Source organism: Phacochoerus africanus, chromosome 8, assembly GCF_016906955.1.
Source record: "Phacochoerus africanus isolate WHEZ1 chromosome 8, ROS_Pafr_v1, whole genome shotgun sequence".
NCBI lineage: Eukaryota > Metazoa > Chordata > Mammalia > Artiodactyla > Suidae > Phacochoerus > Phacochoerus africanus.
The window spans coordinates 167468986-167485648 of NC_062551.1; the positions used below are offsets into that span (position 1 = coordinate 167468986).

Consider the following 16663-nt stretch of genomic DNA (forward strand, 5'->3'; position numbering starts at 1 on the left):
GAAGGTATGTTACTTTTGTTTTCTTTGTTCATCTTGTTTATAGTTTTCTTTTTTAAAATCTATTAATGTAGGACAATGAATTAATATATTTTCTAATTTGGAATCCTTTTTGCATTCAATGAGTAAACCCTACTTGGTTATGATGTAATATTAATATACTGCTACAGTACAGTTAATATTTTATTAAGGATATTTATATCTATTATTTGCAAGGGAAATATTGGCTTTTAACTTTCACATTTTGTATTATCTTTCTTTCTCCAATTATATTATCAGTCTCCTAACAAGGAAGCATCCATCTTTCCTGGAAGAAAACTCTGGAACAGTTTGTGTAATATGGGAAGAATCTGTTCGGTAAAAGGGTTAGTCAGGTAGTGGGATCATTCCTGGGCTCCAAGATTTTTTTTAATTTATTTTTATTTTTTAAAGCTTCTTCTTTTCCCTTTTTTTGGCAGCCCTGCAGCATATGGAGTTCCTGGGCTAGGGATCAGATCCCAGCCAAAGCTGTTGCAGTGCTGGATCATTTAACCTACTACGTGGGGCTGGGGAATGAATCTGCTTCCTGGCACTGTAGAGTTGCCACTGATCCCATGGCAGTAGAGTGGGAACTCCAAGACTTTTTAAAAAATATAGATTCTTGACTAACATAATAACTTGTTTTCTTGGTATACTTTGAGATTTTTACTTTGAGATTTTACTTCTTGAGCAGATTTGACTGGGTAACTTGTTCTAAAAAAACTACTCATTAGATCTATATATTCAAGTTTACTGTTATAAAATTTTGTTTTATTATTTTTTATTTTATGATTTTTATTTTTTCCATTATAGTTGATTTTTGGTGTTATAAAATTTTATGTAGTACTTCCTCAAAATGAAAATAAAACCCTTACTGTCTTTTGTAATATCTTTTTTTCTTGTAAGTTGTCTATCATTTATATCTTTGTATTTAGTCATCATTTTCAAAAACGTGTATAAATTTGATGGTCTTTTTCTATTTTATTGATTTATGTATTTTAAAATTACTTTCTTCATTTTTCTTTGTCAGTATTCATTTACTTGATTATGTTTTTGTTTTTTTATTAATATTACTATTAAACACTGAGTACAAATGATGAAAAGAAAAAAACCACAAATTATTAATATCAGGAATAGAAAAGAGGATATACCTCAAATCTGAAGACATCACAATGCACAATAAAAATGTATTCTTAACAAATTTATTCTAAGAATTTTGACAATTTAGCTAAATTAAATATATATATTGAAAAATAGATTAAATGAGATAAAGAAAAAATATGACCACTTGAATAGTTGCAGAAAAAAATGTTTACTAAAATCTAATACTTTTTTCTCTCAGCTTTGTTAAGTATGATTGACAAAAATTGTATGTATTTAAAGTATACAGTGTGATATTTTGATACATGCATTCATTGCAAACTGTCATAATCAAGCTAATTAACATATCCGTCATGTCACATAGTTACCTTTTTTTTTTTTTTTTGCTGTATGGTTAGAACACTTAAAATTTACTCTTTTAGCAAAATTTAAGTGTACCATCAGTATTATTAATTATGACCACAATGTTGTACTTTAAGTCATCACGATGTGTTTTATAACTGAAAGTTTGTACAATTTGACTAAAATTTACCCCATTTCCTCCCATCCCCAACTCCTGGTAACCACAGTTCTATTCATATATTTATGAGTTTGACGTCTTTAGATTCACACCTCCGCAGTGACCTGAGCTGCTGCTGTTGGATTCTTAACCTACTTCACCATGGTGGGAAATCCAGTAGTTCTATTTTTAATTCTTGAGGAACGTCCCTATTTTTCCATAATGGTTGTACCAATTTACATTTCCACCAACACTCTAATGTGTTCCTCATCAACATTTGTTACCTTTTGACTTTTTTTTTTTTTGCTACACTCAGAGCATATGGAAATTCCGTGGGGTGGCAACTGAACTTGCATCATAGCAGTAACCAGAGCTACAGCAGTGGCAGTGCTGGATCCTTAACCTGCTGAGCTGCCAAGGAACTCCCTTGACTTTTTAATCATAGCCATTCTAACAGGTGTGAGGTGATATCTCACTATGGTTTTTATTTGCATTTCCCTGATGACTAGTGATGTTGAACAAATTTTTGTATACCTCTTGGCTATCTTTTTTGGAAAAATATATATTCAGTTCCTTTACTCATTTTTGGTTGTTTTTTCCCTCTTGAGTCGTATGAATTCCTTATATACTTTGAATATTAACTTCTTGTTAAATGTAGGGTTTTCAGTATTTCTCTAATCTGCAGGTTGTCCTTTCATTTTGTTGATTGTTTTCTTTTCTTTATATAAACCTTTAGTTTAATATAATCCCACTTCTTGATTTTTGCTTTTGTTGTCTTTGCTTTTCATGTCATACCCCCAAATAAATCATTGCTAAAAGCAGCATCAAAGAGATTTTACCCTGTTTTTTGATAGAAGTTTTATAATTTCAGGTTTTACAATTAAGTATTTCATCCATTTTGAATTGATTTTTGTGTATAAGGGTCTGATTTCATTCCTTTGTATGTGAATATCCACTTTTCCCAACACCATTAAATGAAGAGACTATCCTTTCCCCATTGTGTATCCTTGGCAACCTTGTGGAAGATTAGTTGATCATATGCATGCAAGTTTATTTATACACTCTCTGTACTATTCCATTGATCTAGGAGTCTGTTTTTAATTCCAATACCATACTGTTTTGGTTACTATAGCTTTATAAAACAGTTTGAAACAGGAAATGTGATGTCTCAAGTTTTATTGTTCTTTTTCTTTAATGGCCACACCCATTGCATATGGAAGTTCACTAGCCAAAGATTGAATCCAAGTCACAGCTGCAACCTATGCTGCAGCTGTGGCAACACAGTATCCTTTAACCCACTGTGCTGGGCCAGGGATTGAACCTGTGCCTCTGCAGTGATCTGAGCCACTTCAGAGACAATGCTGGATCCTTGACGCACTGCACCACAGTGATAACTCCCTAGTTTGTTGTTGTTGTGTTGTTCTTGCTCAAGATTGCTTTAGTTATTTGAGGTCTTTTATGATTCCCATGACTTTTGGATTATTTTCTCTATTTTCTGGGAAAAATACCCTTGAAATTCTGATAAGGACTGCACTGAATCTGTAGATCACCTTAGGTAGTATGAACATTTTAATAATATTAGTTTTTCCATCAGTGACCATGGGGTACTTTTCCATTTATTTGTGTCTTCAAATTCTTTCATCAATGTTTTATAGTTCTCAGTGTACAGACCTTTGACTTCCTTGGTTAAATGTATTCCTATGTATTTTATTTCATTTGATGCTATTATACATGGGATTGTTTTCTTAATTTCTGTTTCCATTGTTCATTGTTGGTGTATACAGATGGAACAGATTTTTGTATACTGATTTTGTATGTCACAACCTTACTGAATTTACTTATTAGTTGTAACAGATTTGGATTTTTTGTGTGAAATTTTCTGTCTGTCTATGTATGTATGTCTGTCTGTCTGTGTCTGCCTATCTATCTATTTTATATAATTTGCAAACAGACACAATTTTGCTTTTTCTTTCCTGATTTGTACGTATTTTATTTCTTTTTCTTGACTAATTGTTATGGTTAGAACTTCTAGTATTATACTGAATAGGAGCAGTGAGAGTAGGCCCATTTGCCCTCATTTAAGAGGAGAAAACTTTCAGCCTCTCATCACTGAGTATGATATTAGCAGTGAGCTTGTCATATGGTCTTTATTATGTCGAGGTACATTCCTTCTATACTTACTTTTTTGAGAATTTTTATTGTGAAAGATGTTGAATTTTGTCAATTGAGATGATTGTATGGTTTTTACCATTCATTCTGTTTATGTGATAAATCACATTTACTAATTTGGATATATTGTACCATTATCTTATCTGGGGATAAATCCCAATTGGTTTTGGTGTTCAATTCTTTTAATATGCTGTTGAATTCAATTTGCTAGTATTTTGTTAGGGATTTTTGCATCTATCTTCATCAGGCATATTGACCAGTAATTTTTTTTTCTTGTAGTAGCTTTGTCTAGTTTTGGAAGGTACTGCTGGCCTCATAAAGTGAGTTTGGAAGTGTTTTTTCATCTTGTATTTTTTGAAGACTTTGAGGAGGGTTGGTATTAATTCTTTGATGTTTGGTATTATTCACCCATGAAGCCATCTGGTCCTGGGATTTTCTTTGTTTGGAAATACTTTATACTGATACAGTCTCTTTCTCCTTACTGGTCTGTTCAGATTTCCTATTTCCTCAAGAAATTTTTTTGGTAGGTTTCAGGTTTTTTAGGAATTTATCCATTTATTTGAAGCTATCTAGGTTTTTTTGGTGTTTAATTTTTCATTGTAGTTTCTTGTAGTCTCTTGTATTATTGTGGTATTACTTGTAATGTCTCCTCTTTTATTTATAATTTTATTTGTCTTCCCTCTTTTTTCTTAGTTAATTTAGCTAAAGTTTGGTCAATTCTGTTTACCTTAAAAAAACAGTCCTTAGTTTTAATAATCTTTTTTATTGTTTTTCTCATCTGTGTTTCGTTTATTTCTCTCCTGATCTTTGTTATTTTCCTCCTGCTAACTTTGGGTTTAGTTTGTTCTTCTTTTTATAGTTCCTTGAAGTGTAAATTTAGGTTGTTTATTTCAGATCTTTTATCTTTATAGAACATTTATTGCTATAAACTTCCTTTTTAGAACTGCTTTTGCTGCACTTCATAAGTTTTGGTATGTCGTACTTCCTTTTCACTCATTTAAATATATTTTTTTGATTTCCCTTTTGATTTCTTCTTTAATCCATTAGTTGTTAAAAGTATGTTGTTTAATTTTCACACATTTGTGAACTTTTCAGCTTTTCACTTGTCATTAATTTCTAGTTTCATATCACTGTGATTAGAAAGATATTTGGTATGATTTCAATCTTATTTAATTTGTTAAGACTTACTTTGTGACCTAACACATGATCTATCCTAGAGAATGTTCCATGTGTGCTTGAGAAGAATGGTTATTCTGCTGCTGTGGAATGATATTTTCTATAAATGTTTGTTAGGTTCATTTGGCCTAAAGTGTTAAAATGTAGTTCTAGTCACATGTTCCCTTATTGATTTTAGTCTGGATGTTCTACCTATTGAAGTCTCTTATTATTATTTGTCTTGCTGCGTATTTCTTACTTCAGATGACCTTCTTTGTCTTTAGTGACAGTTTTGGACTTAATTTCTATTTTGTCTCATATAAATATAGCTAGCAAGCTCTTTTGTTTCAATTTGTATGGACTATCTTTTCCCATATCTTCACTTTTAGCTTATGTGTGTCCTTAAAGCTGAAGTAGGCTCTTTTTGGTAGCATACATTTAAGTCTTATTTTTATTTTTAATCCAGTCATCATTCTGGTTTTTGTTGTTGTTGTTTTGATTTTTAGGGCTACACCTGTGGCATATGGAGGTTCCCAGGCTAGGGGTCTAATCGGAGCTGTAGCTGCTTGCCTACGCCAGAGCCATAGCAACATGGGATCCGAGCTGCATCTGCAACATACACCACAGCTCATGGCAACACTGGATCCTTAACCCACTGAGCAAGGCCAGGAATCGAACCTGCAACCTCATGGTTCCTAGTCGCATTCATTACCACTGAGCCATGATAGGAACTCCTTTTTTTTTAATTTTTATTTTTTTATTTTATTTTTTTCCCTTTAGTTATTTTGATATGGTTTCACTTAATTCTTTGAATATATTTAAAATAGCTAATTTAAAACCCTTGCCTAGTAAGTCCAATATCCAGTTCTCACTGGGGACAGTGTTTATTGATATTATTTTCCCATGCATTTGGGACACAGTTTACTTTCATGTCATTTTTTGTTGTTGTTGAAAACTAGACATTTTAAATATATTGCAGCAGCTCTGAAAAATAAGACTCTTTTCATTCCCAAGGGTTAGTTATTGTTTATTTTGTTACTTTTCTGAGATGATTCTATAAAGTCTGTATCTTCATCATGTGTCATGAGTCACTGGCATCTCTGCTCCATTAGTGGCCAGCCAGTGATTGGAGGAGAGTACCTTAAACCCTTAGAACCAATAAGTTTCCCAGTCTTTGCTGAGGGACCCTGTGTGCATGTGGGGTCTGCCTTCAACACTTAGCAGGCAGTTGAATACTTTGCCTTATCCCTTACTTCCTCATTGTTCGGGGTCTCAAGATCAGGCCAAGGTGAGATCTTAGGGCCTTGTCAGGTGTTTCCTGAGCAGCATATAGCCATAGGTATGCACACAGCCCTACACATGCGTCAGAGCTTTTAAAAGTCCTGATAGACATTTCATTCCCTAACTTTTTCTTTTAAGCTGTTTGACGTCTTATTGTTTGTCTCAATTGTTATCTATCACCTCGAAGCTTTGAAGTTAGTGAAGTGCTTTTAATTGTTTTCAACAAATGTCCCTGTAGAAGGGCTTTTTGCACCAGGCAAGGTCCAAGTCAGGTCAAATAAAGACAGCCATGCAAGTGAGGTCTTCCAGGGAAACTCCAGAAATGACAAATAGTGGCAGATATCTCTACAATATTTTAATGTTAGTACTACAGTTTAAATATATAACCTTAGTTAAATTAATTCTGTGCTTACATGCATAATTTCTCCATTCATCTCTTGATTGGCCAAAGGTCATGCTCCAGCAATTTATTCAACAAAGGATCACAAAAGGTATATTTCCTGAATTTTGCACATAAAAATGTTCATTACCCATATAAGAGGGAAAGAAAAGTTTGGTGGGATATAATATTCTTGGGTTGCATGTTTATTTTTCTGCATCTAGAACTTTGGGTAAGGATTAGTCCACTGTCCTGTGCCTTCTACCATGGAATGATTTTGTGAAAAAGCCTGTGGCCAGGCTAATATTTTTCTTTTGTTAGAGTTTTTTCTTTGGACCCTTCAAAGGAATTTTTTTTCATTATTGACACACAGTATATTTATTAGGGTATGCCTCTTTGTTGATCTTCTGACCAGTTTTTACTGGTGCATTGCATTGTATTACCTTTCAGTTTGTAGAGTCAAAGCTTATTTAAAAAATTTTTTTGCTTTATTTATTAAATTTTAATTCCTGTTACATATATTCAATTTAGTCTTCAAAGACACAAATTGATTGCCTATGTTGGTATTCATTTGTGCTATATATCATATCTCTATAATTCTTTCAAGTCTTTGTTAATTTTCATTTTAATTTCTTAATTTTCTTGTTCTGACTTCCTTGTCCTTAGATGGGGTTTTAGCAATGTCTGGCCTACTTCTTGCTGCATGCCATATGACCATCATTTCTATGGTCATTTTATTTTTCTCATCTATTTCTTTCCAGAATTCTATGAGGTTGTATTTATTTATTTTAAGGCTGCACCTGCAGCATATGGAAGTTCTCAAGCTAGGGGTCAAATTGGTGCTGCAGCTGCTGGCCTACGCTACAGCCACTGCAATGCTAGATCCAAGCCACATCTGCAATGAATGCCACAGCTTGCAGCAACGGTGGATCCTTAACCCACTGTGTGAGGCCAGGGATTGAACTCACATCCTCATGGACACTGTGTCAGGTTCTTAACCCAATGAACCACAATGGGAACTCCCCCAGCTTATATTTAATTTTTTTGATGTTGTCACATATGCATTTAATGAACTCTTGAATATTTTTTTGAACTCTTTAGTTATTTCATTAAACACTTTGAATTTTATGGCCGTGAAATGCTATCTTCAAACTATAGTGACTATGCATGTTGCATGATGTCTATAAATTCCTTGAGAATAGAAACTATGTCTTATTCTTTTGATCTTCTGATAGCAGACACTTTGGAAAGACTAGTAAAAAAAATACCTCTCAAGCCAATATTCACTCATTCACAATTAAAAATTTCCACTTACACAAGTGAGCATGTTCCAAATTACATATGATGAAAGGAAGATACAAACCCAGAACTCTGACTTCCCAGGAAGATCTCTTTTTCCATGCTGGACTGTCCCAGAAAATGAAAGTTGACCTATTTTCCAGTATATAGGTAGGTATACAATCACAGGGGCTATGCCTGAACTCACATTCCAATAGCTCTGGTTGTCTCAACCTTAGTATTATTCACATTGTGTGCTGGATAATTCATTGTTGCTGAGGGGTGTCCTATGCATTGGTAGATATTTAACAGCATCTGGCTTTTTGACTCACTAGATGCCAGTAGTATTCCCTTCTCCCCCTCTTTCCACCAGTTGTGACAACCAAAAATGTCTACAGTTTTAGGGTTTTTCTTTCCTAGTATTATTCTCTCTAGTAACTCCTATCCAGTTTTCCCCACATGCCAGCCTTCAGAGTGATATTTCTGAAATTCAAACTATTTTATTCCTTTTTATTCCTTTTACATGTTCTGAGAGCTCCACATTGCCCAGTGCAGGTTCTTGTCATGGTATAAGGAGAATTTTTTAACCTAGCCCCGCTTCCCTCTTTGACTCCCCCCGTCACTCTGACTCAAATGTACACTGTCAGAGCATACCAGTCAAGTGTTCTCTGCTCTCCATACAGTCTATGCACTTTCACTTCATATTTCTCTTGCTTGCCTCTAACAGTCTCATTGCTTTCCATGTAGAATGTTTCATTGCATCCTAAATGTCATTCCCCTGGGCAAACATGGCTGCCACTTCTTCAGAGCCCCTGCATTTGGAGCAATTCTCATTGAAAGCCCCGAAGAGACTGGTTTGTGAGTGCTTCTTTGCAAGGAAAAATCCCCCCTTGGCTCTACACTTCCTTTCTCCAGCACAAGACCATACCCAGAGGAGAGAGATGAAATGTTTGTTGGAAGACAGGAAGTGGAGGTACCCAGGGAGCTGATGCATATTCTACTTGGAGACAAAGTCAATCAGGTGTGTTAGCCTGGGGATTGCAGCTGGGCCCCTCAGAGTGCTCACAGGTCACCCAGGAATCCACAAAATGATGGAGAATAATGGAGGTCAGAAAGGGTCAGATAGTAATGGCTGCCTTCCTGAAGGAGGTGGGTCTGAAATTTATGGGGAACTTAAATACACAAGGAGATCTTCAGAGGTGAGGAGCATAGAATACGCAAAATAGGGGAGAATTAGAAATTTTCAGATCATTTTCTATAGGCCAGTACAGTCTTAAGAGCTTTATTCTTATTAACTTGTTTAATCTTCCCTATGACCCTATGAAGCAGGTTCTCTTTTACTGATAAAAGGTCTGGAGGCCTGGAGAGGTTTTTAAAACTTGCCCAAAGTCACACAGCTAGTAAATATGTGAAACCAGGGATCCAACCTGTGCAGTCTGGTGCTAAACCAGAGAAAACATGGAGCATGGGAAGGTATGGGCAGGCCTGGCTAGAACAAGGAGGGCTTTTAGGGAGGAGGGCGAGGGTAGTTGGCTGGCTGTACACAGTCTTGAGTACTAGATCCTGGGTTTTGGAGTTAATGATCAGACCTTGGGGAATTCAAAGGCACAGGGAGCTCATTAGGAAGATTTTAGATTTGTCCTCTCAGGAACCAAGGCTCCCAAGATCAGGGATTCAAAGGAAAGATACTCAGACTTCTGACCCACCCCTCACACAGAGCCCGACAGCAGGTAAAGAAGGCAGTGGTGGGCAGGGGCCCGAGTCTTGGGGCATTCTGTCTTCTGCCTGCCGTGGTTTTCTCTACTGTCTGCAAACCTTCACGTCTGCTTGACCTTTCATGTCTGTGCTTCTTGCTCTACCCTTTCCTTCTCTGTCTATCTCTTCCTTCCTGTCTCTCTGACTTGCTTTTTTGCTAACTCTCTACTCCACTGCCTTTCTCTCATACTCTGACTGTATTTTAGTGTGCACAACTCCCTCAAGGCATCTGGCCTCCAGTAGCCAATAAAGATATGGCGAAGGAGGAGGAACTGTGGTTGGGGAAGCTGAGGCAGTTGGACTTCCCTGTGTCCCTGTCCTAATCAATGGCCCTTGGAAGTGGGCGAGACGGGGGGATGGCAGATGGGAGTTGGGGAAGGGTATGTAGGACAGCATAGGACATAAAGGAGAAGGAGGGGAGCTGCAAGGAGATCTCAGGGGAGGCAGGGATTTGGGGGGCCACCTTGAAAATGGGAATTTCTCAAAAGATCTCATTGAGGAGCAGAGAGCAAAGCAGGTCCCTTCCACCAAGATGTCTTCAGTCCACTGATGCTCCCTGTTATACTAGAGGGATTAGGGGTTGAGTGTGCTTTTGGAGCCTGCCCGTCTATTCTCCCATTCCTACCCCCCCTATTTATTCTCCCCTAAGTACCCCATGCTTTTTCCCACATACATTCTGCGCCATGTTACTGATCCTCAGCGGAAAAGCTCTTTTATTAAGATTGCTACCAACAAATGCTATGGGATGGGGGATGGAGGTCACAAGTGGGAGGTTACTGCAATGCCCCAGACACTAGGCATCAAGAAAAGCAAAGTTGAACAATAAAGAGAACATAGGAGAAGGGAAAGTTTTTAACTCTTTCATCTAGAATGAACTTCAGCAGTCTTCCTGCTCCACCTCTTCCTAAGTCTGTGTTTATCCCAATGCATCCCAGACATATGATCAGCTAGATTCAGTTTGACCCCCTCAAACTCTCAACAGGGAGCTCATTGCATCTCAGGACACTTCTGTCTATGAACAGGTCCGAGAGTCAGAACGTCTTCTCTAGTCAATTTGAAGCTTGTCACACTGGCAAAATTTACACAATTCTAAATTTGGAGCTATGCAGGGCAATTCTTATTCATCTGCCTTAACTTAGCTCTTTAGAGACTTGTGTAGCTAGACCATACCATCCTCCTTAGCTTAAATTTCTATGGAGAAAATATCGCAGTTGCTTAGATTTCTTTTTTTCACCATTGCAATATATCTTTCTATGTGTCGCAACTTGTCCACATACCCCTCAAGGACGTGGGTCCCAGGTGTAAATTCTACATTCCATATGTGTTTGCTCCACTGCAGAGGACAGGCAGCAAACACCTCTTCTTGTCTTGCCAACATAGTTCGGGGATGGAGCGCCAGACTGGCATCCTTGCTTTAATAATTTAATAAATATTATTTCAGTTCCTGTCATGTGCCAGGCACAGTGATTGACCCTGGAGTAACAGTAGTGAACAGAGTCTTTGCTTTAACAATCTAGTTGGGGGCAACATAACAATAATTAGGTAGATAATGGAAAAGTCTTTAAGAAGCGAGGTACAAGGAAGAATAAGCTGGCTAAAGAGACAGTGAAGGATGGCTGTATTTCAGAGAGGATGGTGAAGAAAGAGCTCTTGGATGAAATGAAAATGGGAAGGGAATCCAGAAGGGGTGAGAGAATTCACCATGAAGATTTCTGGTAAAAGAGCACCAGATATCTGGCAAAGGAATTTAGGTGAAAGCCAAGTTGGAGGTTGACGGAATAGAAAAAATTACGCTGTGGTTTTGGTTAAATGAATGAAGGAGACAGAAATGGGAGGTGAGGTCCAAGAGCTAGATCATAGTAGTGAAAAGTATTAGTCCAAATTTGGACATGGTAATTTTGAGGTATCTATCAAACATCAAAGGCAGAGAGTTCAAGTAGTCAATCATTTGGATGCATGGAGGTTGGGGGAAGGGTCTGGGCAACTGATAGGAAGATGAAGATATGTTTAAGCCACAAGACTGGCTAGTTTCAGACAGTTCTTATCGGGTGAAATAGTTTTGTTTCTTGATTTTGTTATTCATTGTATTAGGTTATTTTCCTAAAAAGGAAAAAAAAACCTTGAATTAGCCAACAGAATTGACACAGATATGCTTCAGAATTTCTGTGTTTGTTGACATTTCAAATATTCTTTCTCCACATCAATTCTTTCTTTCTTGTCGTTTTTTTTTTTTTTTTTTTGACTTTTTAGGGCTACACCCATGGCATATGGAAGTTCCCAGGCTAGGAGTCGAATCAGAGCTGTAGATGCTGGCCGACGCCATAGCCACAGCAATGCTGGATCTGAGCTGGGTCTGTGACCTACACCTCAGCTCATGGCAATGTCAGATCCTTAACCCACTGAGCAAAGGCAAGGATCGAACCTGCGTCCAAGTGGATGCTGGTCAAATTCGTTTCTGCTGAGCCATGATGGGAAGTCCAGTCCACATCAATTCTTATTTTCTTCCCATCAGCCACAGCGGAAGGGGGTCCTCTGATTTAAGCCCAGTCCCGCCCTTTATAGCCTGGATCCCACAATTTTCTGCCTCATCAAAGACTTAGTTTGTCACATTCCTATAATTTTATTCTCTATTAACTAGCAGTTTCCTTCACCATATAGTCAAGCCAAAATTCCTACAACATAAAATACTGTATTTGTATCACCATCTAGCTCCTGACCTATACCTTCTTTCCACTTGGTGCAAATGTCTTAGAAATCACACTACACTTAGCTTCTTCTGCCTCCTTCGTGTAGACAATTGTTGAAACTATTGTCCTAAAGCCTCTTTGTTGCGAAAAGCAAGAAACCTTTTGGATTATTGTCTCACTTGATGTCTATGCACATTTGACCACGAAGACCACCTTCTCCTTGCAAACCTTGTCTTTTCTTCAGATTCTGTGTCACATCATCCCTCTTTGGTCCCTCGATACTATCTTCTCTGGATTCTCCTTGAAGCCAACCCTTAAATTTTGGAGATTTTCAAGGTTCTGGTTCCAGCTTTTTTCCACCTCTGCACCCTTTCTCTGAGTGGTATCATCATCATCCCTTCTGATACCTTCATTTCCTCCAGAAGTACTGATGATACTCGATTCCTTTCTCTAGGGTTCTCTTTAGCATTTGACCCATCATTACAACAGGTACGAGGACTCCCACAAGCCCCTGAGACCAAAGTGAGTCCAAAGTGCATTCCCTCCTCACCTCCTTCCCACACTTCCCTCTCCCACGTTTCTTAGCTCAGGGAATGGCGTCATCACCTGCCCACTTAACCAAACCTGGAACTCATCCTCGACTCCTCTTTCTTTCTCTCCACTCTTTAATCACTTACCTAGATCCATTGATCCCACCTAAAGACTCTTGTCTAATACCTACTTTTCATGTCAGTAATCTGCTTTTATTCCCACTTTTCAGTCTTTCCTTCCTGAATTATTGTGGCATTTGGCATCTTTCACTTCCAATTTGGTCTCCACATTATAGTCAGAGTGATTGTTCCCAGATGTATCTGAATGTCAGTGTCATTTAACTGATCCTTGTCTTCCTGCCCATAGAGTCCACTCTCTTTAGCCTCTTCTGCAGGGCGTATAGGTCCCCCATGGTCTATCTTGCTTACCTCTCCAGCCCCATCTCCCATCACTCTCTGGCTTAACTCACATTTCATAACTTCACACATGATGCTTCCTCTGAGTGGCATTTCCTTTTCTGCACTTCTCCTATAGTTGCCTTTAGCCTAAAGGAGTTCTTTAATATTTCTTTCATTCGGAGCCTTTTGGTAATCATTTATTTATTTGGAGTTCCTGTTGTGGCTCGGTGGGTTACAAACCCAACTAGTGTCTGTGAGGATAATGGTTTGATCCCTGGCTAGTGGGTTAAGGATCCGGTGTTTCCCTGAGCTGTGGTATAGGTCGCAGCAGCTGCAGCTCTGTCAACCCCTAGCATGAGAACTTCTATACAGCACAATTGAAGCCTTAAAAAGCAAAAAAAAAAAAAAAAAGAGAGAGAGAGAGAAAGTTATGTTTTTGAGAGCAAACAGTTTTCATTTCTGAACGATATCTTCATCGATTATATAGTATCCTAGTCTGGTGGTTTCCTTCCTTCCCTGCTTCCCTTCCTTTCTTCTTTTCTTCTCTCTTTTAGCTTTTCTTTTCTCCTTTTAATCATTTCCCCCGTCCTGCCCCCTCCACCCCCCTCATATATCACCCACCTGTGGCTCGTAGAAACACGTAACTGTGACTCTCCATGGACTCCCCATAATTTATTTCCAAAGAACACTTCTTTTCCTGATAATACAGGCTTGAGTCAGATATCTAACAACCATCTCTCTAAAGTTCTGGAGTATTCATTAAGCTATTCAGGTGCTTCCACTGAAGCCTATTTGGGGAGAAGCTTCAAAGGAGGGGCAGACATCCCCATTTGATATGAAACTCACAGAAAACGCTATATCCTCAAATATCTCATTCATTCCACTTTGAAATCTTTTATAAGCTGCATGAACTATGCATATTCATGAAGGGCAAGAAACAGTTTTAGACACTCCGTTTGCAAGTTCTCCATTTTGAAATGCAGAATTTATTTGGGATCTTAGCATAAACCAGGATTAAATAATACAATATTAACATGCTGCTTCACATCAAATGGAGGTTCTTTTTAAAACTATGGTCCTCAGCTTTGCAAGTGTCCTGATAGGCATGCTCTGCTACTGGTATCTGGCACTCCTAATATAGGAGCAGCTGGGGGATTTGAATTTGGAGATTTCACTTTCTGAGTCATGGCTCTATTATTTCTCTACACCAGGAAAAGAAGGCAGGACTTCCTCTTGAGAAACCACAGCTCCCTTGCTGAGTTCATTCTTTTAGGATTCTCTAGTAACACAGAGATAAATGTTATTCTATTCAGTGTCTTCCTTTTCCTCTATCTCATCACCCTTTCTGGCAATGGGCTCATTTTCACCTTGATACGCATGGACTCCCGCCTCCACACACCCATGTATTTTTTCCTTAGTGTCCTCTCCATTCTGGATATGGGATATGTCACCACCACGGTGCCCCAGATGCTGGTGCATCTGGTTTGCAAGAAAAAGACCATTTCCTACGTTGGATGTGTGGCCCAAATGTATATCTTCCTGATGCTGGGAATTACTGAGTCTTGGCTTTTTGCAATCATGGCTTATGATAGGTATGTGGCCATTTGCCATCCCCTCAGGTATAAAGTCATCATGAGCCCTTTGCTGTGTGGGTCAATGGTAGCCTCCTGTGGATTCTGGGGTATTAGTTGTGCCCTAATATACACTGTCTCTGCTATGATTCTTCCCTATTGTGGACCTAATGAGATAAATCACTTCTTCTGTGAAGTACCTGCAGTCTTGAAGTTGGCCTGTGCAGACACATCTCTCAATGACCAGGTGGACTTCGTCCTGGGCTTCATCCTTCTGTTGGTCCCACTCTCCCTCATCGTCACTGTCGACATCAGTGTATTTACTGCCATCTTGAGGATCCGCTCATCCCAAGGGCGACTGAAGGCCTTTTCCACCTGTGCCTCCCACATTGCTGTGGTCACGATGTTCTCTGCCCCGTGTATGGTCATGTACATGAGACCCGGCTCTGAGGCCTCCCCAGAAGAGGACAAGAAGCTGGCTCTGTTCTACAACGTCATCTCTGCCTTCCTCAACCCCATCATCTACAGCCTCAGGAACAAAGATGTGAAGGGGGCCTTCCTCAAAGCCACAGGCTGGGGTAATGCGCCAGCAAGAAGTCAAAGAAGCACGGGCACCAGCAGCAAACCCAGGACACGGCCTACATGACTCCTCCATCCAAATGCTTTTCAACATCAAGTGGGCACACATGATATATTAATGCGTTAGATTCAGTGAGATTAAGCACGAGGCCATCCAGAGGGCTGTGGCCATGGGTGTGCCTCAAATACAAAGACAGCAGACAGTGGACTCCATGAAAGCAAGTCTCATATATGCATCTTTTTCTTTTGTTTGGCCATGCCCATGGCATGCAGAAGTATCCAGTCCAGGGATCAAACCCATGCCACAGCAGCAACAATGCCGGATCCTTAACCCGCTGAGTCACCAGGGAATTCCAGTGTTCACCTTTCTTATTACTACATGAATGTGGTCCTGAATGCCTGAGCTCAAGACTCATGAAATAAGTTTAAGTTGATGGGTACAAGGTGACTTCTAGATTTTCAGATCAATGACCCAATTATAGCTTAATCAGTAGTTGATAAGTTCTGAAAGAAAAGCAATTTAAGAAAAACCAATACGGATCATATGAAACAGAGTTCCAGAAGTAATACAGGTCAGTTTTCCCTTAGTACTATTAGGAGAGGATGAATTTAGGGCACAAAACCCCTCATGTCACTAAAGAAGGGAGCGCTGTTTTTGTGAAGAGATATTTGTAGGGGGGAATAGAATGTCCTAGTAGTTGGATGAAAATCTCCTCCCACCAAGACTTTCATAATGCATTTTTGACTTTACTGGAGTACTCTGACATACAATGAACTGTAGGTATTTAAAGCATAATTTGATGAGTTCTGTAATATCTGTGAAACTGTCACCGTAATTAGGATCATTATAAACCTCATCCCTGATCTTTGCAATTCCTCCGTGTTGGTCATTGATTGCTGTGTAACAAATTACCCCCCTCCCAAATGCTGTGTCTTAAAACATTTACTTTTTGCAGTTTCTGTGGGTCAGGTATTTGAATGATGTTTAGCTGGCTCCTCTGGATTAGGGGCTATTATAGGACTGCAATAAAGGTAACCACTGGAGCTAAGACTCAACTGGGGAAGGATCTACTTCCCCAGGATTCAGGCTTGCCAGGATTCGGTTCCTGTTAGGCTGTTGGACTGAAGTTCTCATTTCCTTCCTGACTGTTGTATATGCATCCATCAATTCCTTCCATGAGGTCTTCTCCTTAGAGCAGCTTGTCATGTGGCAGTTGGCTTCATCAGCATGAGCAAGCAAGAGCAAGAGAGAGATTGTGAGCAGA

At 38.8% G+C, this 16663-nt stretch overlaps 1 protein-coding gene across 1 annotated transcript; it reads left to right on the forward strand.

Annotated features, from left to right (window-relative positions):
• The first annotated feature begins 14433 nt into the window (after positions 1–14433).
• Positions 14434–15465, forward strand: LOC125133412 (olfactory receptor 2A12-like). Its single transcript, XM_047791520.1, has one exon. The coding sequence runs from the start codon at positions 14434–14436 to the stop codon at positions 15463–15465; it is 1032 nt and encodes a 343-aa protein (XP_047647476.1).
• Positions 15466–16663: the final 1198 nt, after the last annotated feature.